Source organism: Alosa alosa, chromosome 15, assembly GCF_017589495.1.
Source record: "Alosa alosa isolate M-15738 ecotype Scorff River chromosome 15, AALO_Geno_1.1, whole genome shotgun sequence".
Taxonomy (NCBI): Eukaryota; Metazoa; Chordata; class Actinopteri; order Clupeiformes; family Clupeidae; genus Alosa; species Alosa alosa.
In genome coordinates, this window is record NC_063203.1 from 7,430,417 (window position 1) to 7,457,914 (window position 27,498).

The 27,498-nt window shown below is 47.5% G+C and overlaps 1 protein-coding gene across 5 annotated transcripts in view; it reads left to right on the forward strand.

The window, feature by feature from the left end:
* Window positions 1-27,498, forward strand: part of bcas3 (BCAS3 microtubule associated cell migration factor) — a 258,241-nt gene that overhangs the window by 46,076 nt on the left and 184,667 nt on the right. For all 5 annotated transcript variants that reach the window (XR_007195830.1, XR_007195829.1, XM_048264313.1 and 2 more), the window contains exons 14-15: window positions 8,862-8,995; window positions 15,453-15,717. Coding sequence is in view for 3 of the 5 variants with exons in the window: in XM_048264313.1 (XP_048120270.1) it covers window positions 8,862-8,995; window positions 15,453-15,717 (399 nt within the window). In the remaining 2 variants the exon portion in view is untranslated. The remainder of the gene's footprint in view (window positions 1-8,861; window positions 8,996-15,452; window positions 15,718-27,498) is intronic.

The window sequence follows — 27,498 nt, forward strand, 5'->3', positions numbered from 1 at the left end:
ATAAAAACTGAAGACCTTGGCAGAATCGTCCATCCACAATGGACGAGAAAAAAAAAATGAATGAAAGATATTTACAGGCTTTTTTTAATATGAGAAAAGGGATTCACCAAACAGTTGAATCGTGCTTTTGAGGAGCTTTATCTGAAACTGGCCCCTAATGCGATTATGGATTAGCCATTAAGAATCCAGCCTGGGCCTTTATAAACACCAGAATGTGCAGACAAATGAAGGAGGAATGGCTTTTCATTCAGCCTGATTGAGATGCTTGGCACTTGTCAAGGGATTTCATGTTTCATGTGAATCAGAGTAAGTTGTTTGGTTGAGTGTTCGAAGGGAACATGTGTACCAACCTCTGGTTCACCTTTTGTTTTGTGCTTATCTATGAAGTAAACACGTACTTGTATGTGTGCCTGAGCGTTCGGCTTCACTCAGAGAAGTTTCATGGTAGGGAACTCACCATAAGAATCAAGCTGTTTTTTTAAAGTAAATTGGCCCTTTTGACCTGAGCTTCACACATGCAGTAAGCCCGTCTCCAGGGGGCGCTGTTGGCTCACCTTTTCTACCCGGGCACGCCAGCAGGGCAACCTTTGGCCCTCTATTGCCAGAGCAGAGCCGAGCCGAGCGGCGCTGACTGGGAGATAAAGCCCAGCGTCCCACCGCTCTGGTCAACCACACAGAGACTGTCAACCATGAAGCGCTTTCATCTTTACGAGCGCGCCTCAGGAGAGAGAGAGAGGGAGGGAGAGAGAGAAGGAGAGAGAGGGAGAGAGAAGAGAGAGAGAGAGAGAGAGGAAGAGAGAGAGAGAGAGAGAGGAAAGAGAGAGAGAGAGAGAGAGAGAGAGAGAGAGAGAGAGAGAGAGAGAGAGCATTGGGCTACACAAACACGCAACCTTCAATCACACAAGTATGAAGCAACTGTGTGCCTAAACCCTACCACTACAAAACGTACCTCTGTTTGCAGACAGGCACTTGATTTTAGGCCTGTCATTTTTAGCTTTCTTAAAAGAAAAATGAAAGGAAAAAAAGTTTTACATTTTTTTTTCAAGACACCAAACTAAAGGGCGCAACGTACAGCTGAAGTTCATGACATCTATAGTGTTTTGGGTTTATTCCATGTATTATAATGTAAGCAGTGTTCCTCCTGGCTCAACTTAAAGGCTCCGGGTCTATACATACAGGCACCACTGCGGCTTGCCTGTCGTCAAGTGTTATGCAGGCCTGTGGTAGGAGTTCCCCGGTCAGTTGGCCTCAGATAACCGGCAGATCATGCAGACTTCAAAGGGGCAACCTCCCACCTGTTGGCTCTGGTCAGGATTTATGGATGAGCCTGTTGTCACCCTATTTGGGCAGTTATAAATCTGAGCCACTGTAATAATCGTTTTGAGTTATGAAATTGTGTGCAACGAGGAATGAAGAGCTTGGGATTGGGGATGGGGGAATGTCGACATGAGACCTTGAGTCTGAACTGCACTCGCCTTTTTAGAAGGGCTATCTAAAGTCAGCAACGGCTAAGAATGATCCACACACGTCCACCACTATATTCAGGAAGCCGACGCCGTCATGGCACATGATGAGAGAAGAAGGGAGGAGGAAGAAGGGAGGAGGGGAAGAAGGGAGGAGGAGGAGGAGGAGGAAGGGAGGGAGAGAGGGAAGCGGCATGGCTGGAGCCGCTAGCTGTGCAGTATGTGTGAGAGGAAGGGTTTGATTTTAATTAGCTGGAAATCCTTGGTGCCGTTCACAGTGGCGGGCTTGGACCAGGCTGCATATGCATGGAGCCGCGGTGGAAAGGGTCTGGCTCATTTATGGCCAACCACACTCCTTCTGGACTGGGCAGACCTTCAGAGAGAGAGAGAGAGAGAGAGAGAGAGAGAGAGTGAGAGAGAGAGAGAGAGAGAGAGAGAGAGAGAGAGGAGAGAGGGAGAGAGGGAGAGAGGGAGAGAGGGAGAGAGTGAGAGAGTGAGAGAGAGAGAGAAGAGAGAAAAGAGAAAGGAAGGAAAAAGACCAGCTTTTGAAACAATGCAGAGGCTTGACAGTGACTGGAAAGGCTCAGGCTCCTCTGAGAAAGGTTATGTAAGAAATCCAGACTCTATGCGTGTGTGTGCAAGGCAGTGCGCAGGCATGGCAAGGCGCTGCGGTGTGTGTGTGTGCGTGTGTGTCTGTATGTGTGTGTCTGTATGTGTGTGTGTGTGTGTGTGTGTTGGAAGGACAACAGAAGGCCGAGGGCAGAAGATGGTGGTCAGTCGGGGCGCTGGCACACACGCTGCAGTGTTTTTGGGATCTATTCATAGGCGCGTAATGAGAGGACTCAGCTCGGCACAGTTGTGAAGCCTCCACTTCGGGCGGCCGCTCGTTTCTTGTTCGCCGCTTTCCTCTCGCCCTCCCTCCTCCTCCTCCTCCTCCTCCTCCTCCTAATTCTCCTCCTCCTCCTCTTGCTCCTCACTTGCTCTGGCCAGAACCATGACTTTGTGAATGTAAAATCGGAGACTATCAGCAGAAGGAGGTGGTGAGGGAGGTTACTGGGTTTTCAGCGTGCGGTGTGGTGAATGGTTTAGGGCATGATTGGTGTGATTATGGATGGGAGGAAGGACTGGTGTTTTTGTGTGTGTGTATGTATGTGTGTGTGTGTGTGTGTGTGTGTGTGTGTGTGTGTGCGCGGCGCGGTGGGTGCATGTGTTTGTGTTGTGTGTGTGTGTGTGTATGTGTGCATTTTAATGTAACTGTGTCTGAGGATCAGATTTCCATTTTTCTCGGATTTTTTCTGCTCTGAGCATGAACGCAGTGGGACAATCAGAGGGAATTAAGCACCAGGCTGAAACGTTGCCCTTTTATGCCCATGGTCAGCAGGGAGCAGGGCATTAGTGGAATTCAACTGCTGCATGAGCTCCATTTCATAACAGCACTATAAAATCTGATCTAGCCCTATACCTTTTTTCTCCATCCATCCATCCATTCTCTCTCTCTCTCTTTATCTGCACATGCACATGTTTGTTTTATATCTCTGTGTGTATGTGTGTGTGCGTGTTAGTGAGTTATGTCAATCTGTTTGTGTGTGTATGTGTGTGTGCGTGTTAGTGAGTTATGTCAATCTGTTTGTGTGTGTATGTGTGTGCATTTTAATGTAACTGTGTCTGAGGATCAGATTTCCATTTTTCTCGGATTTTTTCTGCTCTTGTTTGTATGTTGTGTGTGTGTGTGTGGGGGAGGGAGGGGGGGGGGGTGTAGGAAAAAGCGCCTGCCTGTCCTTACACAAGGCTAGCAATTAGACCTGGATGAGCCCGACACGGCAGCTGCAGCCCTGCCTGCTGTTTGTGGAGTTCGGAAATGGTCTAATTTGTTTGGGAACGTTTATGTCTGTGTGTGTGTGTCCAAGTGGCAGATTTTTTTTTTCTCTCCCTCTCTCTCGCTCTTGCTCTCTCTTTTTCTCTCTCTCTCTTTATCTGCACATGCACATGTTTGTTTTTATATCTCTGTGTGTATGTGTGTGTGCGTGTTAGTGAGTTATGTCAATCTGTTTGTGTGTGTATGTGTGTGCATTTTAATGTAACTGTGTCTGAGGATCAGATTTCCATTTTTCTCGGATTTTTTCTGCTCTGAGCATGAACGCAGTGGGACAATCAGAGGGAATTAAGCACCAGGCTGGCTTGTTGCCCTTTTTATGCCCATGGTCAGGGGGAGCAGGGCATTAGTGGAATTCAACTGCTGCATGAGCTCCATTTCATAACAGCACTATAAAATCTGATCTAGCCCTATACCTTTTTTCTCCATCCATCCATCCATCCATCCATCCATCCATCCATCCATTCTCTCTCTCTCTCTCTTCGCCTCTCTATGTCATCATGTCATAATCAATGTAATATTCTCGCCATTACCAAATAAGGTAGTACTGTTAGCTGTTAAAATCCCCCCAGGGTAATGAATTGCTTTTTCCTCCCTATTTTCCTTTGCTCTCTTTGTTATTATTTTTGTTATGATTATTGTTGTTATTATTCTGTACCCTGGATTTGTTGTCAGGGTCTCTGTGCTACTCTCAATAGCCTGTTTGGCTGCATAACAGTCCAATCACCAGCTAGTGTTTTCCTTAAATAGCAAAACTTGTGGCTGGCATCGCAAATGTCTGTCAGCTACAATATGACTTGGAAACGAAGCTCTCCCTGTTCTTGTTATTAATCATTTCATCTTAATCTACACTGAGCTCTATTTGTTCTCTCCTCCATATTAGTTGCTTAAGCTTGGCCTCAGGACTCAAATTTGATATAGAATCTCATCCAAATAGAATCTGTTGTTCCTGAGCTGTTGACCACGAATGTCTCTTCAACGCATGTGTGGGGAGAAATCTTTGGACTGGTTCCCCCTGAGCAGAATATATTAAAGACGATGCACGCCAACTGTTTGTCCAAGAGGCTGTAAAAGTGTGCTTGGAGCTGCTATTTTTATGATGTTTCCATAAAGGTGGTAAAACGGCTGCGTCTTGGGAAGTCGCTCAAGCCCAAGCCCCTCAGCTGTAAAAATGCAGTCGGATCAGAGAAAGGCCTCTCTCTCAAGGTCTCATGTGGACACCAACTCCCAACCCAGCCGGTCCCGTCGCCTCTCCTCTTCCTCCTCCTCCTCCTCCTCCTCCCCATCCGTCTGCTCCTCAGACTTTTGACCCATGAGGAATCCCCCAAATCCCTCTCTGGTCGTCGGGCGGCTTGTGTGAGGAGCCTGACGGCTGGCCTGTGGCCGTAGTTCTGCTGACAGCTTATGCTTGGACTGTTTTGTTTGTTGTTTGCGACCTGTCTGCCTCCTGTTCGGAGGCCTGCTGTTGTGTCTCTTTCTCCTTGTGTCACCAGAGCCGTTATGGACAACAGCATCGAAATGGAGAGATGAAAAATAAAAGATGAAAGGGACCCTGGCCTTGTCCACTAGGAGTCATTCGAGTTTCTCACACATGCACACTCTCTCATCCGAGCTAATGGCTTTAACTTCTAGGGGCTGCGAAAGCGCTGTGAAATCTCCTCTGACGCGGCAAATGTTTAGGGGATTAATTAGTTAACAGAACACTCTCCCGAATAAAAAGGGAACATTTAAATGAAAGGAGATTATCACCAACTGTCTGTTTGCTGAGAAAGGATTACACTTTTCATCAGTTCTTTGTACAGTCCCACCCTTATCTGGAGATTGCGGTTTGACCAATTTGTTTTGGGGCTTTTAAAGCACACAAAAGGGCTGTGTTAGAGCAGCTTAGCCTCTGTGAGAATGCTCCTCTCTGGTGGAAAACAGCAAATATGGTTTCCAGCTATGAGGCCCGCTATGCTTTTGGTCTGAGTTGCTCAATTAAGTCTTCAGAAGTATTTTATTGCCACTTACCAAAATCTAAAAGATGGCATTGCAGTCGAACGAGGTTTTGAATCATGTTTTCTTCAGTGATTATCTCAAATCGCGCTTAACTTGAGCTAAACAGATCCAAAAGTGTGTAATCTTATGCTGTGGTAATTACTGAATTACTCAAGTTTTCCCTTGCCATCTATTAATGAGGAACCCCTATCAGGTGGTATGGCTGTAGAACCGATTTAACATGAGGTTCTTTTTATATTCTGTGCTGTATGCCAAATGAACCATGAATTTTCCTCTTCAGCTCTCAATTGAATTGTGGATGTGGTTTTCAGAAGTTCGGAGTGTTGAGAATCTCCCCGAGCCAACGTGCCCGCAGGCTCCCTGTGCCATGTTTGAGCAGTGTAGTCTGGGTGCCCCAGCGCCCAGACAAACAGAACCCGCTCGCTGTGCGGCCACAGACGAGTCCACCAAGGATCTCCCACCCCAATCCTCTTGCTTCCCGCTCTCCCATCCAATGCAGTCCACATCTAGCGTTTCATCCCCTTGCCTCTCTACAAATCACAGCACGGACACCATACCAGGTCCAGGGTTGCAGCGCTCTGTAGGTCCTTGTCACACAAACACACCAAAAATCAAAGCATACCCCCCCCCTCCATACACACACACACGCGGACACACGCACACACTCACACACTCACACCCACCCCACTCCCCAGGATCAAACAGGTTAAGTTTTGAAGTTCTCACTTTGTCTGTAAAAGATTAACGAGTTATTGACCGCATGGCAACCCAAGCGAGCCCCCCCCCACACCACCTCACAGAAACACACACACACACACACAAACACACACACACACACACACACACACACACACACCAACCTTTCCTGCACTGCCCGCTGGTTATCTTGATGGTTTGGAGGGGCGGGTGGCCTCCCCTCCCGGCTGTGATCGCTCTCAGCCTGCACCGAGGCCTGAGTGGGCGGCTTTGATGTCAGGCCGCGGCTGGCTCTCACAGCGCCCCGTGTGTGTGTGTGTGTGTGTGTGTGTGTGTGTGTGTGTGTGTTCCTCCACAGCTTTCATAAACACCTCCGCCAGCGCGGCAGCGCAACGTGAGGCCGGCTCATGGACACACACACACACACACACACACACACACTTGCACACACTCACACACACACACACATTCACCCACGCTGCAGCCAGGCATTTCGCCACATCTGCCCACCACAGAGACAAAAGCCTAAATGACAGATTGGCTCACTCTGTCTTTTATGGGGAAGTGGATGTGTCCCTGGAAACGCACGCTCTGATTCCACACTGTCCTGTCCTAAGACACGTGTTTATAATTTGCCATCTCCCCCTCCCTGCATTTCAAAGGTCCCAGAGCTGAATGTTGTTAATTAAAAGGGGGATACTTTGGATTCGGTCTCTCCCTGCTGCCAAACGGGACAGTCTCAGTGAGGGCTTGTGGGTGCACTGACATCATCTGGTTTTGCCAGTCCGGCTCGAATGCTTCGGACACTGAGGTAAAACATCCCTCCCGCATTAAGGGTTTTTCACACATGTTTCGTGTTTAGAGCTGTGACCGAAAGAAAACAACAAAAACAAAACGCTGAAAAATAAATAGCCGCGCGTTGCGCTCAACTTTCGAGGGAGACGTGATATTTATGGAAGTCATTATATTACTAGCTTGTGTCCACACAAGGCGCTTGTCACTAACACACACACACATGGCAAATGAGGGGTTCACTTTGTTTGAGTGTGTGTGTGGTGTTTGAGTGTGTGTGTGTGTGTGTGTGTGTGTCTGCTTCTTTGCACAGAAAGTCGTAAATAACACTTTGCCTGGGGAAATGAGGTGTTATAAATAGGATGTGTCAAGAGTTGCTCTAACATCTCAGGTTCCCGAAAATGGTACAGTGGCTTACCAGCGCCGAGAAGCCTCCTTTTTAATTTGGCTTCCCCCTTGGCTAACCAACTGACGCCTCTTAGCGAGGCCCTGTATTTCAACAAGGCCGCAGAATCCCCTGTGCCGGCTTTCCAGGCCGTCTCTGCTGGCTTTTGGAGAACAGAGTGTACCATCAGCAAACTTCAGCGTCCCGGGAAGGCAGGCAAACCTCATCTCCTCCCAGCTCGTCGTGAGCTAGCAAAGCGTTTAGCGGCATGAGGGTCGGTCGGTCGGGGTGGACTGGCGGGTTGGCTGGGTGAAAGAGCAAAGAGAGAGAAAAGGAGGGATGGAGGTAAGGAGAGAGAGAGAGAGAGAGAGAGAGGAGAAGGGGTGAGGGAGAGGAAGCTCCCAGATAAACATACCGCAGCGCCTAAACTTCCTAATCACTCCACGCTTCCGTTTCCAGCCTCTATAATTAGAAGGTCCTACTCTTCCATGTATTCCCAGTTGACGCAAATGCTTCTTGTGGCTTGGCACCTCATTTGGGGCGTGGGTTTAGTTTATGGCCGGGGCCCGTTGCTTGGTTTTAGTCCTCTGATACAGCATAAATAGCTAACCACCATCTAATTCACTGGCCCGTTATGTTTTCTTTTTAATGTGAGCATCTCCACATGTGCCTCCACTAGCAAACCCGCCCACCCTCACCACCAGTACCAGCACCCCACCAATCCCGAACTCGACCCCCCTTTCCCTGCCACCCAGTGGGCAAGCTCACGCTCTTCTTCAGCGGATGCCGGACAAGGGTGTGAAAGTCGGAAGGGTAACATCAGGGTGGATGAGCTCATGCGACGTTGCAGTTATTCCTGCGGAACTCTTGCTCTCTTTTTTTTTCCATCCCTCTTTGCACGTGTTACAACATTTAAGCATTTCATTGTTTAATCCTCTGCCCTTGGTTTTGACACACCAAAGCCACCCAATAAAGACTTACCGCTAATTAAAGCCTACTGCAGCCTCAGCGTTCTAAACCCTGCATCGGAAAATGGGCAACCGCCATTGTATTAATTATGACATCGAGACATAGTGGGTTGATGCTAATGTGGCATTTCCATCGCTGGTTTTAGAGCTGAAGCTCCGATGGACTGTTTTTAGGGAAAATGTCAAAAAGCTTAATTTTCATAAGCAACGAGTTTAGAGTTGAGGGTTTGTTCTGGTGTGGTTTCGCCAAGCGTGTTGTTTACTGTATGAGCTATACTTTCTGTAGTTCAGCGGACTTCAAATAAAAGTGCAGAAATGAATGGGCCTGTCATCAGAGGGTGAACTCGGGTTCTGCTGTGGTTGCGTTTAAAGCGGAGCCACATACCGAGCACTCCCACTCCGAGTCCCTTCAGGAAGATACGACACATGGCAACGTGCTGGGGGAACAAATTGAGATGGGCGGGACTTTCTGGGCTGTTTTACGACTGTGACAATTGATAGCTTGTCTACATTTTCATGATGTGGTCGGGTAATTCTGACGCATGCAAGTGCTAATTGAGCATTCGTCACCCTAATGAGCTAATTCTGGAAATGTTGTTGAATCACTGTGTTGTTGTTGTTGATGATGTTTTTAAATTGCTTCTTTCGGACTAAATGTGCTTCCTTCTGACTATTGTGTCTGTCAGGTATGCTCCTGGTGACCACAGACTCGTTGGGCCACGACTTCCATGTCTTCCAGGTCCTGACACACCCGTGGGCGTCCTCTCAGAGCGCCGTGCATCACCTGTACACCCTCCATCGGGGAGAGACGGAAGCTAAGGTAAGGACTCTTAGTCTAGCGATCAGAGGAGCAGGTTACTCACGTGGGTCACGAAGCACAGCGAGCATCCGTGAGCTCATCCTTGTTACGTATCTTCATGGCATCGACTCACGGTGAGCTAGCGTCTCTGAGCAAGGCGTAGACTCCCGTCTTCAGAATGTGCTCACTTGCTCATGTAGTCTCGCATCATCTTCAGTGTGTGCACTTTGATCAAAAAACCCCAGAGACTGATAATTTCATGTCTTGGCGTGATGTAAACCAGACGTGTTTTGGGACACTGTACATGTGCGCTAAGCACGCGCACACTCGCACACTTAGTCACGCACAAACACTTCCATGTCTTCTGTTTGTTTGATCATGCTGAAATATTGCGTCGCTGGAAGCCGTTGCGATGAGATATTGAGATGTTGCGCGAAGCTTAAATCATTCAGCTCCTTGAGGGCCACACACGGCTGTTTACAGTGAGGCCCCGCTCTATAAGAACTCATGATATCTACGTTGAGATCACACTTTTTAATCCTCAGTGTAGCCCCATGTGTTTTCTAAATACTGTCAAGAGACATAAGTCAGAGCTGGGCTGATGTCTCCACTACAAGAAGACCCAAGAGCATCCACAGACTTTCTCTCTCTCTCTCTCTCTCTCTCATTTTCCCCTCTGTTTTCTTTTTCTCTCTTGTTTGATTGCTCCTACTCCTTTAATTCCTTCTCTATGTGAATCCAGCGCTCTCTCTTCCTCTCCTACACCCTTCCCTCCCTCCCTTCTTTTTTTCTTCTGCTGTTATTATTCTAATATTTAATTGGTGATGAGTAATGTATACATTATTGCTGTACTTTAGTTTACCTTTTTTGTACCTTTTTGTACCTGTACCTTTTTTGTGCCTTTTGTTCCATATGAAGGTTTAAAGCTGCTGTTAAGGACCGTTTTTTGAAAACACACTGTGTGATGCAATACCACAGAAACAGATGCTCCTAGAAGAAGATAATAAAAATCCTGGTGACTAACATCAGAAATAGTAACAACTTTTTTAGTGAAATAGAAACTGTTCCAGTCTGTCTTTTCTCTCTGAAGAGTGCATGCTGTTTTTTGTGGGAAGATGCGGGGCTGATCTGTGCAAAGCTCTAATTGATTTGAGGGATGATTCGGAACCATGCAAGCCCTTCACGCAGTTTAGCGCTAAAGCCAAATTATTCACAGCTGTGGAATGGGAGCAATAACCCCACAGAATCAATTCATGGCAGTCCAGAGCAAATAGTGTTTAAAAGCAGAGACAATTTGTAAGATAAATAGTGCATGGCGATTTCAAACAACACAGAGAGGAGAGAGCCACTCATGCAATAAAGGAAAAACAAAACAAAAACACCTTCTTGTTTTCGCTGCCATAGGCATAGCATCTACTTGCCTAAAAAAAAAAAAAAAACCTTAGCAAGAAAATGTAATCTAGTGCAGAGTTACAAGCACATTGACATTGCACTTCTCGCTCGCTCCAGTTAATCAAATTTGATGGTCAGCAGAGCGTCCTTTTGAAAAATGGCAATCATTAACCGGCCTTTCAGAAGTTTCTGACTCTTCTGGTGCCAGAGAAGGGCTGTTTTCATGGAGACAAGCGCGGAGGTCTTTATCCGCCACAGCGCCCGAGACACACACACACACACACACACACACACACACACACACACACACACACACACACACACACACACACACGCACGCACACATCCTCAGTCACTCCATCTCAGAGCATCAGACTGTGTTGTGCACGCCCTTAATTCACATAATGTTTAGACGTTCTGTACATGTTTCATCTGAATATAGCATATGGAATATAACATATAATGGCTTCTTGTTCAAAGATGCATCTGATTTCAATGTAGAGGAAAACGAGCAAATGTTGAAGCCTTATGCTGCAGGCCTGCTCCGGCTATTATTCAGTGTAATAGTGACATTTTTCTCTACAGCCATTTGTAGTAATCAAACAACGAACAGCAAAGCTTCACTTTCTCTCCTCTTTCATTTGTCCTTGCCCAGCAAGCGAACATTTGTGCCTCTCCTCAGGCCAACACCCTGGAAAACCCAGAGACACAAAAGCCCTTAATATGAGAAATGTGTTTTCAATCAGCGGTGCTAAAACCACTTTAAAGTGCCTGGGAATACCCATGACATTCGGCAAACGCCGCTGACCAGAGACTTTTACTGAGGGCACTCGCGGGTCAGACCCCGGTCACGTAGCACCTATAACACGTGAAGCGACGGCCCAGGGCGCACTCCCTCTGGGCCGTGGGCTACACTTGCCACGGTTGGGGCGTCTCAGACGCTGGACTCACGGAGGCCTTGCAAATGGACTGTGGTGGACAAATGGAGAGAAAAAAAACTGCCCTTCATTCAGAGGGCACAGAGGACAAAAAACCCCAGCACAAAACACAGGACTAACGGGTGAGGAGATGGAGGTCAAAGCTGTTCAAGAGAAGTTATTGGACCCCTATGAAGTCTCCTGCTCTGACAGGAAAAGGGCAGTCATCCATTTCCTGTCCTTATGGCCAAGTGTCTTCTACAGCGTGACCCCCAGCCCCCCCCACACTCACACACACTCTCTGTCTCACACACACACACACACACACACACAAAAAGAAAGAAAGAAAAAACGGGTTATGATTACAGTATGATTATAGCTGTGGGGATCCACCTTGGTCTGTCTCTCCTGTTATAGCTGGCCTCCTCCAATATCGGTTTCTACTTAAAGCCTAACTGGACTAAAGAGCACTTACCTCCTGGCCTGGCGCTGTTTGTTATGAAATGTTGCGTGCACGCGCTAGCCGGGGAGATGAATGACTTCCTGGTGCAGTGCAGTGGGCCGTTATACGTGTCAGGGCCTCGCTCATTATACCCTTGCAAGGCGCCTGCCGGCCCCACAGCCGCCCACACACTAACCTCAGCCGGACAGCCAGGTAGCTGGATGGGCCAGATGGAAACCAAGATAAAGAGAGAGAGAGAGGGAGAGAGGGAGGGATGGAACGGGGGACTGCCCGGAGGCCTTGGCTGCTCCAACACCCCTGCCTGCCTTCTGACCATAGCCTCTTACTCAGGCCAAACATGCCGAACAGCAGGGAGCCCTCAGAGCCTCATACAAATAGCAAACGACGGCGCTCGGAGTCGTGGCACTCTGTGGCTTTTGGACAGCAGCAGCACTCGCTGCTCCCTCTTTTTTGGGGGGGGCTTGGCTTTTTTCAGCAGTACACATTTATGTCTCAACAGTACACCAGGGAGGACATTTTCTTTCCTTTTCTTTTTATCACAGAACTAAATAAAAGTGCTTTTAAAATGTTTTAATCAAGCAAGCTTGATTTGGAATCTCTTATCTACAGAAGGTCTGCTATGTCCACAGAGATGACAGACATGATACTGGCATCTGTTGCTTTAGTCTCATATAGAACACTCCAGCACTGATTTGTAGATTTGGCTGTTTTGAACAAAGGCAATCCTAATAGACACATTTTCCTCAGATTTAATTCACTTACTTTATTGAATAAAGTAATAATAATACCCAAAGATATTTCTGAACAAGGGATTCAGTTACGTTCCATTGTGCTTAATGCATGTTCATCATGTTTAGCTTAGTAGCTGTTTATCTGTCAAAATTGTCTTTCTTATTTGGCAACTTGTGAGGTTTTATTTGCTTAAGCAGAACTAATATTTATTCGTGCAGGGTCTGGACCCATACTTGTTCAGCCTGGTGTCATGTTTGGATGTGAACACAAAGCTTGCTCTCTGCTCTGACACTTTAGACAGAGAGACTCCGTTTGGACCTCAAACACACTCTCGCACACAAGTGGACACACACATACAAACAAATAGACACACACACACACAGACACACACACACACAGACACACAGACACACAGACACACACACATACTCAATCTTTGTGACACCTCAATGAACAAACTGATGTTTTTTTCTTTTCAAACATGAAATGTTGTTTGCAGACAAGAAGAATGAGTTTTTAATTGACATTTGGTTTTAACATACGTAATAACATAACATATATAAGAGTGTGCTCAAACTGACCTACCTGCTCCTATTTCAAGAAACCTGTAAATCAGCCTAATGGTGTTAAGGCCTTGGTCATCTTGGCCAGTGGCATGGCCATCTGAAGGACATGGTGTGTCGTTGCACACCTTAGGAACAGGGTACCTGCGGCTGCTTGGCCCCACACTGGGCCATTTACAGCATAACACTGTGGCGTTTCTGGGAACACCTCTGGTCCTGGCGGGGGTTGCCGTTGAAGGGCATGTAAAACATTCTCCCTCCGCTGGCTTCGGGGCCGTCTGGCCCATCCGGCCGAGACCACAGCCCGGAGGGCCGAAGCCAGCGGTTAATCTGTTACCGGCCAGTGCCGCCTTCTGCTGCTTAACTCTACGCCGGCACTTTGATCAGCCCCTCAAACACACACACACACACACACACACAGACTCACTTACAAACACACAGAGACACTACGCATTGTAAACAGTTATGGGTGCGCAGAAGGGGGCGAGTGCCCGGAGAGACGCATTATCTCGAGCAGAACAAACAAGGAGGAGCGATAATGGCTGCAGGCACCCGTCCTTATCAGCCTTGACTGGCCGGCTGGCTCTCCCGACTCGCTCTCCCTCTCTCTCATGTTGTTCTGAGTCACACTTACGGCTCCTCTAATGAGTAAGTGAGCAGGGGTGAGTGGACACGGTGTGCGGAGCAGGTAAATAGACCTCCACTGATGGGCCACCTCTGGCCACAGGGCCTACATGACTTTACATGCTGTAAACGCCAGCGCATTGACCAGAGAGGTCAGACCGCTTTCTGCTGCGCCACCTCCCTCACTTCCTCCTTTTCTCCCTCCTTTTCTCCTTTTCTTTCTCTCTCTCCCTCTCTCTCTCTATTTTCTTCTGTTCTTTTATTTCTCTATTTTTCTTCTCTCTATCTCTCTTTTTTTCTTTTTTAATGCCCCGGTGGATGCACAGAAGTCCACTTGCAATCCTGGTCCCACCTTCCCTCAGCTCCTTGTCATCGCCACCTCCTTTAGTGGTAGCACTGCTAAAAAAAAAAAACAACAACGCTCCAAGTGCTTTGAAAACTTCAGTGAAATGACGCTTTGTCTTCTTGAGAATTGGATGTGGTCATTTGCTTTTCTATCAGTGTCACCACCTCTGCAATGAGTCATCAACCACGCAGAGTCAGACCGATGCTGGGCCCAGATAGCGGCCGCAGTCACACCATGTGCTGCGAAAAAACAAAAGCCCCAGGCACGCACCTGAACGCAATGTTTTGTTGCGATATAGCTCAGTGCAGATTCATTGGAGGATTGGTATCGCCTTGCCATACCTGCACCTCAGGTATGACATTCATGCTGCCTCTGTTGCATATCAAAGAGGGAGAACGAATCAAGGCTGGCTGGCAGGCTGTAAGCAGAAGAATATTCTAGTAGCAGTCAGAGAGGCCAGCCAGGAAATGCTTATCTGTTCTACACTGAGATACCCCTACCCCCTACCCCACACCTGCCAACCCCCCTCCAAACCTCTCTAGTCTCGGGGTAAGAGAATCCCATTGGAATGCGCTGGGTGTGCCATTAGCTGTCATTGGCGGGGCAGTTTGGTGGGGAATGCGGTGACTGCTCCAGAGATGGGCAGAGATGAAAAGAGTGGGCACATTGCAGACAGAGTGGCACTGTGGAATGCGCACTGTCTGATGGGCAGCGGTTTGGTGACCTGTGGCAAGTTTCTGTTCACACCCACCCACCCACATACGCAAACACACACACGCATACTTAAACACACTCATCCCTCTCTCTGTTCAACACTGATAATGAACACCTTTTCTCGCTCCCTCACTCTCTCTCACATGTCTGACATACTTGGGCAGATGTCTATCTCCTGTGGTGTTTGACCGATGACTCTTCTTTTGTGAAGCGCGACCCAGCCGTCTCCAGAAAAGCGCCTAATTGTGCAACGCAAACACAGCAGCTGTTCAAGACTTCAAGATTTAAACCCAGTTTAAGTGCACTCTCCCATCACCACCCTGTTTGCCTTTGGCCTGGCCTTGGATTTGGGGAGCAGTCAGGAATTGGTCATTTGGAGGCCTGTCAGGGACCTGTCCAAGGCATGACTCATACCTCTTGTGTGTGACCTCTAACCTCACCTTGAGTTATCTATCTGTCCCTGGCGTGTATCTGTCCATCTACCATGGCACTGGCGTGTCCATCTGCGTGTCTGTCCAATTGTAGGTGTATCTGCGTGCCTGTCTTACTTTGACTAGATGCATTTTTATTACCTGCCCATCCTACAGTCTGTCTGTCTTTCATTATGATAACCACGTGTGTGTGTGTGTGTGTGTGTGTGTGTGTGTGTGTGTGTGTGTGTGTGTGTGTCTCTCTTCTCTCTCTCTCTCTCTCTCTCTCTCTCTCTCTCTCTCTCTCTCTCTCTCAGGTGCAGGACATCTGCTTCAGCCACGACAGCCGCTGGGTGGTGGTCAGCACGCTGCGGGGCACCTCGCACGTATTCCCCATCAACCCGTATGGCGGGGCGCCGTGCGCACGCACACACATGTCCCCGCGCGTGGTCAACCGCATGAGCCGCTTCCAGAAGAGCGCCGGCCTGGAGGAGATCGAGCAGGAGCTCAGCAGCAAACAGGGCGGCCGCTGCAGCCCCATTCCTGGATTGTCCAGCAGCCCGTCTGGCTCACCGCTGCACGGTAAGACACACACACACACACACACACACACACACACACACACACACACACACACACACACACACACACGCAGCCCTGTCCTGACCTGTCCAGCTGCCCTGTTGGCTCACCACTGCATGCTAAGACACCCAGGCACACGCACACACCTCTTCATCGTCCCCTCGGGCTGACACACACTCTACTCAATGTGTACACACACACACACACACACACACACACACACACACACACACACACACACACATTCTTTTGTCCAGCAACCCCTCCAGGTTATGTCTGTATAGTGAGATAAAAGACCGCACACACTCACACACATCTGTACCATGTCCTCCAACCCTATACAGCTCACCTCTAGAATTACACACACTCTCGTCCCCTTCGTGTCCACTCAGGATGTTCATAGTGCATTCTGGGCCACTGTGTCACCGACAGCTCTGGTGAGTGGGCAGTAAATCCAGGCCGAGGGACTTTGGCCACTCATTGGTTAATCTCGTCACCTGAGCATACCTTGTGCTTCGACCATGACCCGGGTGTTCCAGCACAGCGTGATGTTTGTCAAACTCTTTCCCCAGCTGCGAACACATTCTCCCTTAGATGTGTCTGACAAACACCCACACACTCGCTGACACACACCGACACACACAGGCCTGCTCCCTGACACACACTGTCTCTGTATTGGTCCTTTTCTCTCTCTTTCTCTGTCCTCCCTCTCTCTCTCCCCCTCCCTGCCTGGTGATGACTGGCATTCCGGTTGGCATGGCGGCACACGTGAGAAAGCTCTGACTGATTAATCAGTACACCTGGGGCTCAGAACCAGCCCAGGCACTGAAGTATTGCTGTCTGTGGGGCCTGTCCTGTTTACCCATCCAAACCCTCCATATCCCACCTCAGCCAATGACACACTACAGCTACTCTTCTCTTTTACTCTGTCTGTCTCTTTGTCTGTCTGACCCCCCCCCCCCTTCTCTCATGCCATCATTTTTATTTCTTTGAAAGTAGTGACAAATGTCAACATCAACTCTTGAAAAAAGAAAGGGGGGGGGTTATAGAAATACTTTCTTGTGTTTGAGATTATATGAACTAAATACTGGAGGCTAGCGCATAGTAGGAGGATTTACATATCCAGTTAAATCAGTGTATTTTTTAATTAAGATGTTAGACTCTCCCCATCTGTCTCCTGGTCTGTGTGAAGGTTGCCCTTAGCCAGACCCCTGTCCTGGCGCAGGCTTGGACATCAATTACTGCCACCTGCAGCCACGAACGCGGGTGACATCACGATACTGGAATGTGTGGTGTCTCTCTCTCTCTCTCTCTCTCTCTCTCTCGCTTTCTCTTTCTCTCTCATTCTCAGTCTTCCTCTCTTTCTCGCCTGCTCTCTCTCTCTCTCTCTCTCTCACTCGGCAGAGTGTTCCGCCGTGAAAGTCAGTCCGAGGGGGCCGGTCATAAATCAGGCGCACTTTTCAAAGGGGCGCTTTAAAGTCCACCTGTCAACAATTAGTCCTCGCAACGCTGCCTTTTTGTGGCTGCAGGATATTAGAGAAGCTCCGCTCGAAGGTGATACTGGACGCTACACAAACGCCGGTGTTAAGAAAACGGGAAAGGAAGGACGTGTAAAACCTGAAAGCGATGGAGTTCGCTTTCAAAGAGCGGAGAGCTGGGATGTCCTCCATAATTCTGTCTGCCTCAGACTTTTTTTTGCTTCACTGCACACAGTGGACTGTGGGCTTGTGCCAAGAAAATGCAGAACGATCTGGCTTTTGCATTCACACAAGAGCCTGTGTGTGTGTGTGTGTGTGTGTGAGAGAGAAAGAGAGAGAGAAAGACAGACAGATAGATAGACAGAGACAAAGAGACAGAGAGAGCTCATGGAGGTATTGTTTGTGTGTTGTATCTGAGAGTGTGTGCCCATCTGTGTATGGAAACCTGTGTGTGGAGAGAGAGAGTGAGTGTCGGGAGAGACGGTGGCTGCCTCCTGCTCTGGCTCTGTCGGCGCTCTCTTTGGTGTGCGTATCCCCTGGGGGCCCCTGCACGCTGCTCCTGAGGGCCCGCACTCAGAGCTGAACGGCCCACAGGCCAGTCACTCACATCCTGCTAGACACATTTATCCCTTTTACAGGGCAGAGGCCGCACAGTGCACAGGAAACGGCCCAGCGGCTCACACACACACACACACACACACACACACACGCCTGCACACACACACACACACAGACACACACACACACACACGCCTGCGTTCTGGCCATCAGATGGCTGCACGCACTGGGGCCACCACACTCTCAGCAGTCTTTTTTTCGCCCACAGATGCGCACACACACACACACACACACACACACACACATGCAGACACAAAATCACAAAGCAGATTTTTCACCTGCATTTTGTATTGTGGCTGATATTGTCAATGCACACAAACACAACACACACAATGGTAGTCCCATGCAAACACTTTTTCCTCAATACACACTCAACACTAATCTTATTTACTTTCATTTATCACTCCTTGCACAAGTATTTATGTTTGTTTCTATGAAAGTGATGTAATATATTTTACGTTTAATTCTTTTCAAAATAGAATAATTTGTAGAGACCTCTCAAAAGGTTTTCACAAATTGTAATAGATTTGTGAGAGACTGGTCCAGTTTTTTTTTCTTTTCTTGATTTTTTTGGGCGCTTAGCTGCTTATTGCAGCAGCTTTGTTCAGTGTGTAAAAAATGAGCCTGCTAGATGTCGCCAGAAGATGTAGATCTGTGTGCAAGACGCGAAAACAAGAACGACAAAAAAAAAGCCTTGTCTATGGTGTTATGATTTATGTTTGCCTTCCTGTGAAAACTTGGCTCCGTGGGCGTGAACGGGGCGACACGAAATCCAAACGGGATCTGAAGGACCTCGGCACAATAGCCACAACATTGTCCCTCTGACTGTCGCCCGTGACAGCAGCATTGATTTGGGGGAAGGAACTTGGAAAAAGTACACATCCTTCAAAGTTAGCGCCCCAGTAAAAATAGAAGCTACAATTGGGGTGTTTGTCTCCCGACTGTTGTAAATGCAGACTTTTCCCCTTTCTATTTAGGGGCCAGGAAACGAAACATTGAAGAGCTTTATTGATTTTTCTTTGTTTTTTCAAGAAACTAGGGCACATTTACAAGTGCATCACCATGTTTATCTGAGTGTATTTGTGTCAGTGTATTTATGTCAGATATCCTAAAACTTTATCTGTGCGCACATGTAGGTGCTAGACTTTTTCTCTTAGATTTGTTTGTTTCACGGTATTGATTTCAGTCTCCATCCTCTCCCCTTGAATGAAATGGATCCTCAAGGAAGTGGTGGACATATTGTTTTGGTAGCTGTGTTTTGCAGCGGTTCGGTCGCAGTCCTGACCAGTGGCAGGACATCAGCCCATAAAAGTCTGTGGCCGGGCCCAGGTTCTTTGCTGTCAGTGGTGCTGCTGCTGTCAAATGCTATTCTGCGGATGAGGAATGTCTGGACTGTGGTGTCGCCAATTTTGCCACTTCATCTCCAAAACCTCTATGAGGTCGTTGGAAGATGATACGAGTGAGGGAGGGAGAAAAAAAGGCAAAAACGGTTCTATTTTGTTTTGTTGTTTTTTTTTTTTTATGTTTTTTTAAAACCCCAAACAAAAACATTCTAACCTCCCCCTGTGCTGCACTGTGGTGAGCTGTAGGGGTCAGGCAGTGAAATGTCAAATGGTAGAGATGATCACATTAGGCAGTGTGTGTGTGTGTGTGTGTTACAATGTGTCTTTTTTGCTTTCGGGTCCAGTGTAGAAATCTTGGTGGTCTCTATACAACCATCTGGCCTTTGGCATATGTTCATATGGTTGTAGAGTGGAAAAAAAGAGGGAAAGAAGAATAGAGAGGAAGAAATGAGAAAAAAACAAAACAGAACACAACTGCACAACAGTGGAAACTGTTAATTCACTGTTGATAAAGGGATACTTCCTGTGCGCCTTTAGAAGTCAACACACAGCTTGTTTGGGTTTCATGCTCCTTTTTTATCGGCTAGAACGCCCTTTTCTTTCATTCTGTCTCTCTTTTTTTCCTCCCTCCACTTTGTCATTCATCGTTCTGCAGCAACACCAACACAACAGGCATGAGTCACAGGAGCTGAGCTCACACTGCACACCATGTGAGACAATGGTCCCTACTCATCCCTACACCCTCTCACTCGCAGGCTCAACACTAGGCTGATCAAGATCCACACACACACACACACACACACACACACACACACACACACACACACACACACACACACACACACACTTTCTTACACGCACACACACATGCACACACACACACACACCTATTCTCACATACACCTCACATGTTACACATACACACACACACACACACACACACACACACACACACACACACACACACCTCTTACATGTGACCTAAGACCATAGGATTCTTGCCTGTGTGACTCATGCATTGTGGGTTGCGATGTCTATTTTTGTGTTTTATATTATATAGATATGAGTTGTGAGAATTTGGAACCCTGCCCTTATATCTAAGTAGGGGTTTGCTGAATCAGGGTATGTATTTTAGAATGTCACTACTTCCATGGCGCTAAACGAATGTGATGTGTCCGTGTGTGTGTGTGTGTGTGTGTGTGTGTGTGTGTGTGTGTGTGGGTGTGCATTTGTGCGTTTGCATGTGTGGCTGATGTATATTTTGGTATGGATAAAGAAAGTCTTCTCTGATGACTGTTATAATCTATGAATCTCACTGGGGATGAGCTGTGACAGAGCTCTGTCTTGCATACTGGAGGCGTTTGTGTGTGTGTGTTTTGGTTTGTTTGTGTGTACAGGATGGCAGTCGGAGCTGAGATGAGCTGATTCTGATCAGCCCAGGCAGGGCCAGCAAGCGTCCACTCCCTGTCTCCCTCTCCTTGTAATCTCAGACTGCCTCCTCTGCCTTTTTCTTTCTCTCTCCCTCTCCTTCCCCTCCTCTCTTTATTCGTTTTCTCTCTTTTTTTTTTTGCCAAGCGTACACTTGAGATTCGTCTCAGCAACTTTGAGACGCAGCGTCGCTCTGTCCCCCACTGTTCTGAGAGATAAAGCTCAACTGCTCTCGTGCGTAAACAACGTCGGAGCACTCAGCAGTTCGGCCGTGGCTCAGCGAGGCCTCCGACGCGTTCTTACTGTCTGCCACAGCACCGCGCTGGACACTGGGCACTGGCCCTCATCCTTACTCGTCCCCCTACACACACACACACACACACACACACACACACACACACACATACACACACAGTCTGGGAAATGTACAACCCAGGCTCTTTCTATCGCCCTCATTCTCTCTTTCTCTCTCCTACTGCTTCTCTTTCACTATGAGAGTAGAATAAATCTGCAGTACCCAAAATGGCCTCTGCGTGGTGCTGTGCTCTCAGCTTTTCCCCCCTCCTGGCTGCCCTGGCCTTCTCTGCTGCTGCAGCTTGCTGCTCCTGGAGCACCCAGCCTACCCTCCCTTCCCTCCACCACTAAGGAGAAAAAGGAAGAGGACTCGTAAGGCTGGAACTGTGTCGTTACTTTTTTTCCTCCCCTTCTTTCTCCACTCTGTCTTGATATGAATCTAATCCAGGGGAAAAAAGGCTGGAGCTGCTATGTAATTTGGAGAGCACGTTTTATGAATGGCCTCCTCTAGAGGCTGCAAAACATTGCCTTCCCCTTGTGGCTCTGCCTTTAAAGAGGCAGCGTTACGGCTGTCTTGCAACGAGGGGAAAATAACACAAACACTCGTTCGGCGAGCTTTGTAGCTCTGAATATTTCAAGGAATGAAAGAAGATCTCTTTTTTTTGTATGCGTGTCGTCGGCGTGTTTTGGATTTCGCTTTACATGGATGATCTCGCTGATGCATCATGACACTTTTTATTTGTTTTCATTTAATGTCATTAATTATATATTTTGTTGTCGTGTTTACATAAATATTTCTGAAATGTGTTTTTGTCACCAGAGAGCTGCTCTTTGGTGCACTTAGTGCCAGATGTGCTGAGATCAGCCCTAACTGCCTGTGATGGCCTAGGACAGGCTAATAAAGTCATGTTATTCCAATGAAAATAAGATGAAAATTTGTTCCAGTGTGTTTGAACAAGGTTCTCCCAAGTTGCCATAGCTGCCTCTCTTTTTGTTTATTGGATTAGGTAATACCGCAGTGGAAATGGGAGACTTCTCAGATACCTCCCTTTGCAGCACATTCTCAAATCACACATTTACAATTACAAGGCAATGAATTTGGTTAATGCCACAATTCATTACAATTAATGCCACGCTTGAACGGCTTAGAAGATGGTACCCTTTTATAAGGTGAAGTTTTGCTAGCCCACAATATTTTAATGTTATTTTGTAATTTTGGAGACGTTAAAAAACACTGGATGATCTGTGGATTTTTAGTGTCGGTGGTCCTGATTTTAATCTCTTGCTTTAGATTTATGGAAATAATCTTGACCACTGCCCTGCAGATAGTTAATTCTCAGAATTGATATTGCTTATGTTGAGGGAAGGGTGGTCATAAATGAATAAAGATTAGGAGTATAATAGTTTGAACAGAAGGCTATTTATGCCATATGGTTAATTTCAAGCTCAGATAATATATTTGTCTAAGCCCTTGGAGTTAGTATCTTAGTATGAATATTCTGTTTAAAATATAGCATAGGGGAAATATAATTATTATTTTTAGACATGAGAGTTCTCAGTGTGGAGAGTATTGAGCTCTGTGTCATGTTATATCTTCTTCCCCCTCTCATTCCTGCTCTCATGTGAAAAAGCTTGCTGAGCGCTCCAGTGTCTCTTTATCAGGCAGCGCGCGCGAGCCTGGCTGAAATATTTCGTCTATTCCCACCACAAGGAAACGCGTTTTTGACACTTCTCATGACCTGAGTCAGGGCGCTGTTCCCCAACCAAGCGTTCTCACCAGCACAGAAAAGTCCCAGCAGACAAAGCCCTCGAAAGCCTCCACTCTCCCTGCAGCGCATAGGAGACACTCCATAGCCACCCACTCACCACCCCTTCAATCATTTATTTTATGGCAGACAATTTTGTCATGTTAGCATTTAAATCCTTAATTTAAATACCCAATGCTCTTGTAAGGGGTTTGTTCTGTTTTCTACTATGAGCTATATTCAATGTTCTAAACTATTTTCACTGCCATTCAATCTCCATAAAGCACATAGCAGCCGTAATGTGATCTATAATACAGTACAAGCAGACTTTTGTAGTAGTTTTTATTAAGAGCTAAGGATGTCTTAGTTATAGTTTTGTTTAGGTTTTGAGTTAGGGGTGTGTGTGAGTGTGGCAGCTCTATCCCCTACGGTGTAGAGATATAGTGGATAAGTGCAGTCAGATCCTGTGTGCTTATTGTACCGTGTAAGATATGTTTGGAAATGCTATATTAATGCAGAGGAAGAAGCAAAAACAGAGTTGTCTGTTTTAGATCAGATCCACAGCACGTGTAAAAATGTCTTTCATTTAGATCTGAGGAGATTCCACGGCCCCTGAGGTTGCGACCAGTTATTTCAGTTCGCCACCATTGTTATTGGATGTTAATCATAAACCTGAGGAAAATGACTGCGCCGAGGGTAATGTTTAAGTTGGATACCAGATATTTTAATTACACAAATGAGGTTCAAAATACTCCTCCATCCAAAGGGGCTTGAATTACGGCTTTGGTGAGTGTTTGGAACTAGAATAGAGTGCTTGTCCACAGACATGTTTGATGTGCTAGAGAGAATTTGAGGACAAGTGGTTTATCTGGCGTGTCATTAATTATATGATATTTGACCTGTCAGGTTTTTTAAAGAAGTATATTACTGGCTTATGGAAAGGGCTAAATTAATTTGGCATATGTTACCTAATAGATTTTAGATCAGTTTACAGCAGTAGTAGTATATGTCTGATTACCTCCCCTCAGATGGGTTCAATGTGAATATGAATTAAGATTTTTTTCTATCTAAAGATGAAAGGGAGCACATTATTCTCCGTTAATGAACCTTATATGGATTTAATGCCAATTTTTAACAATATTATTACTAACAACAAATTATATTTGGTACAACCAAAATGATAAATTAAGTTTTTCATTCCCATTTATCAGTAGCTAACCTTAGAAACCCGAAGGACATGAAGCCCTAATTTATAATTGTGGTAATATTTTATTTGCACTCAACTGCTTTCGAGTGTTTCCCAGTAGATGTTTATCCTGCTGGCTCCCAGTCATGATCGTGACCCTGTTATGGGTTATTTGTTTTTCACTCGCCACCTCTCATCGCCTCAGTCACATGCTCCCGCGTCCCGATGGCCCGCGCTGTCCCTCAGTGTGACAGCATGATTGGGCGCAGTGGTCACCCTGTCTGAGTCGAGGCCTTGTCCGCACGAGTGTGACATGAGAGGGCGAATGGCCTAATTGAGCAGGAGATAGGATCAGTCTTGGATGTTGGTTCTGCGCACATCCGCCACACAGTTTTTGTGTGTGTCTGTGTGTCCGTGTGTGTGCGTGTGTGTATGTGTGTCATGGTCGCTGTGGCCCTGAGCGTTTGTTAGGGGTTGGTGGGGTTGTCGAGACGTCTGCAGTGGCCTGGCCTGGCGGCGTAGCATTCATGACTGAGAAGCGAGGCGAGCGTGGCCCCCACTTACCCCTTTAAGTAAATTGACATTATCAAATTACTGGCTCTTGATCAGAGCCACATGCTGTAGCCCCATTGATTATGTCTCTGGATGCATTCCTGTTCATCCCACTCAGACGGGGCAGCCTTGCCACCCTCTTGCCCCCCACCCCACAACCCCCTCCCCCACTCTTTATCTCCCTCCTCTTTCTCTCTCCTCCCTTTCCCATGACTGTCTGTAGCCTCGTCTCTGTCTCAACTCTGCCTCTCTTTTTCGCTTGTTTCTTGTTTCTCTCCTCCCTCTCGGTTTCCCTTCATGTCTTTGTCTCGCTCTCTCTCTACCTTCTCCTGTCCCTCTCTCTCATCCCCAGCAGAGGAGTAGTAGGAGTGTGTGTGTGTGTGTGTGTGTGTGTGTGTGTGTGAGTGTGTACATCCCTCCCTCTCTCTTGCATTCGACTCTCGCGATGCTACCCTCCCCAGTTCTGCCCAGCAGAGAACACATATGGTTTTTGTATCCGTGTCATCTGATCCACAGACGAAGGTAGATTCCCACTGTCACCCCAGCCACACGTCTGATTTGTAGTAAATACCGACGCGCTGTAAACTATCGACTCGGATTTCAGGACTTTTTTTCTTCTTCCAGGAAAAGCGCTCCACAGCCCCGGCATCCGAAATAAATCGTTCGTCCCAGGGTGTCGACGCACCTCGTACAAAGCCTTTTCGTCGCGATTGCTCTCAACGAGAACACGTCGCGACTGAGATGTGCTTGGGATCCAGCACCCAGCAAAACGTCAGTTATAGTTTGGAGACGTTGTTGGTCCTATTGTGTGTGACAACTCTGAGCTCCACATTTATATAAAAATACCTCTGTCTCTTTAAAAGCATTCCCCTTCCTGTTGGGAAGAAAACCGGCTGGCATGCAGCCATTTTCACATCGGCTGGGCTGACCCCACCACAGAGCTTAAGCATAGCAGACAGGCAGGCAAGCAGGCAGGGGGATCCTATAGAGAGGAGCACAGCCTTGGCTTCGTGCTGGTAGTACCTGGGAGCTGCTGCTGCTGCTGATGTCTTTTCCACTGATGTCTGATTTCTTTAGAAAACAGTAAATCTTGTGAAGTTTATTTTCTTTGCAACATCTGTGTTTTATAATGGGCCTGTTAATTTGTTTTCACTTTGTCGGCTGGGATTGCTTTTGTCCGGCACTTCAGGCCTCTTCCCTCCCCTCCTTTCCCTCCAAACCCCCCTTTTCTTCTGGAAGTGAGTATTTTAATAATGATAGTTCTGGGAATTTGCAAAGGGCCCACGTGACATGACAGTGCTTTTTCTTCTGTGCTGTGGTACAACCATTGTTCCGTTCCTTCCCTCACTCTTGTCCTCTCTCGCCCCCTCTCTCTCTCCCCCTCTCTCTCTGTCTCCCCCTCTCTCTTCCTGCCCTTCTCTTTTCCATTTCTCTTCTTCGTCTCTCGATGTCTCCTGCCACCCTCTCTCTCTCTCTCTCTCTCTCTCTCTCTCTCTCTCCCTCTCTCTCTCCCTCTCTCTCTCTCCGTCCTTCCCCCAGTACCTTAATCCTTACCTCCTGTGTTCTTCTCTCCCTTGTGCTCGAACATGTCTGGGAAACTTGGATGGGTAAGAAAGGCACGGCTGAAACTGTATATATATCAAGCTATTCCCAAGCCGAGCGCTCTCTCTCTCTCTGCGTCCCTCTCTTGAAAGGCGGCCGGCTTCCCAGCAGACAGATGCTGCAGCGGCAGCGGCAGCTGCGGCAGCGTTTCTCAAGGCCTGGCGCCCTCCCCAGTCACTTTACAGCGTTTAGCATGTGAACCTGTTGAGCCTCTCATCTCTTCTTACCCCCTCTTCCCCCTCCCTCTCTCTCTCTCTCCTTCATCCCCATCCCCTCCACTGCTCCGCCTCCTCCTCCTCCTCCTCTTCCTCCTCCTCTCTCTCTCTCTTATCACACTCTCTCTGTCTCTGTTGGCCTCCTCTCGTATGCGTTTAAGATTTATATCTCCTAATAAAGCAATCGTTTTAGACTCGTCTCTGAGCCCAAGCAAAGCACATATTTTTTAATGGGGAGTTTGTGTGTGTGTGTGTGTGTGTGTGTGTGTGTGTGTGTGTGTGTGTGTGTGTGTGTGTGTGTGTGCGTGTGTTTGGGAACGGAGTGGACGAGTAGGAGGGGGAGTAATAGTTCAGTGGAACCCATTACATTATTGGATGCAAATAGAACAGCTTGGGGAAAAGGAGGAGAGAGAGATGGAGAGGTAGAGAAAGACAGAGAGATGGAGAGGGGAGAAAGAGAGAGAGATGGAGAGATGGAGAAGGAGAGAAAGAGAGAGAGAATAACAAGATATCAATGACAGGGAGCCCAGGAGCATGCACAGCCTGGCAGAAGAAGATGCAAATGGGTTCGGAGAGAGACCCGGCCGAGGGTGGGGTTGGGACCCCACTAGCCGGTCGCGCCGCCCGCTCCGACTGCACGCATTTGCATTGACGGATCCTCTTTCCACAGACCAGTCATGTGTCGTTGGTGCGCCCGGCATCACATACACACACACAAACACAAACGCAGACAAACGCACGCAAGTGAGCCATTAATCAAATGACTGCTCCATCTCCCAAAAGCGCTGAGGAGAGGTTGATGGAGGGGAGCGGGGAGAAGAGAGGACAGAAGAGGGAAAGGGGTGTTGAGCCGTACCAGTCTGCCAGATGTGCCCATCCTACCAGGGTCCTCATTGGGAGTGTCGGGGTGGTGGGGGACAGACGGTTGGCACGTCCTGACTTCTCACCTATCAGACGGATGTGCTCATGGCCTTCATCAGCCCAAACTAGCTGGGGCAGGGACACAGAGTAGACAGAGTGCTTCTGGTATGAGTTAACCTGAAGGTCATCAACTGAACTACGAATGGGAATGGGTTAAGGCAGGAGAGAGAGAGAGAGAGAGAAAAGGAGAGTGAGTCCCTTTTAGAAAGATGCTAAATTCATTAAGATTTTTCTTCCTCCTCTCGTAGCTGTGGCTCATCTGAAGCGCCATTATGGGTTTTCAGGCTGCTTCCTGTTCAAATTCCTTTTCTTTTCTGCTGCTCTTCCACACAAAAGGTGCCTGCGTTGGGGGTGTAGTGGTTTTGAAATGTGAAGGGCCCTCGAGAGGCAGACCGGGCT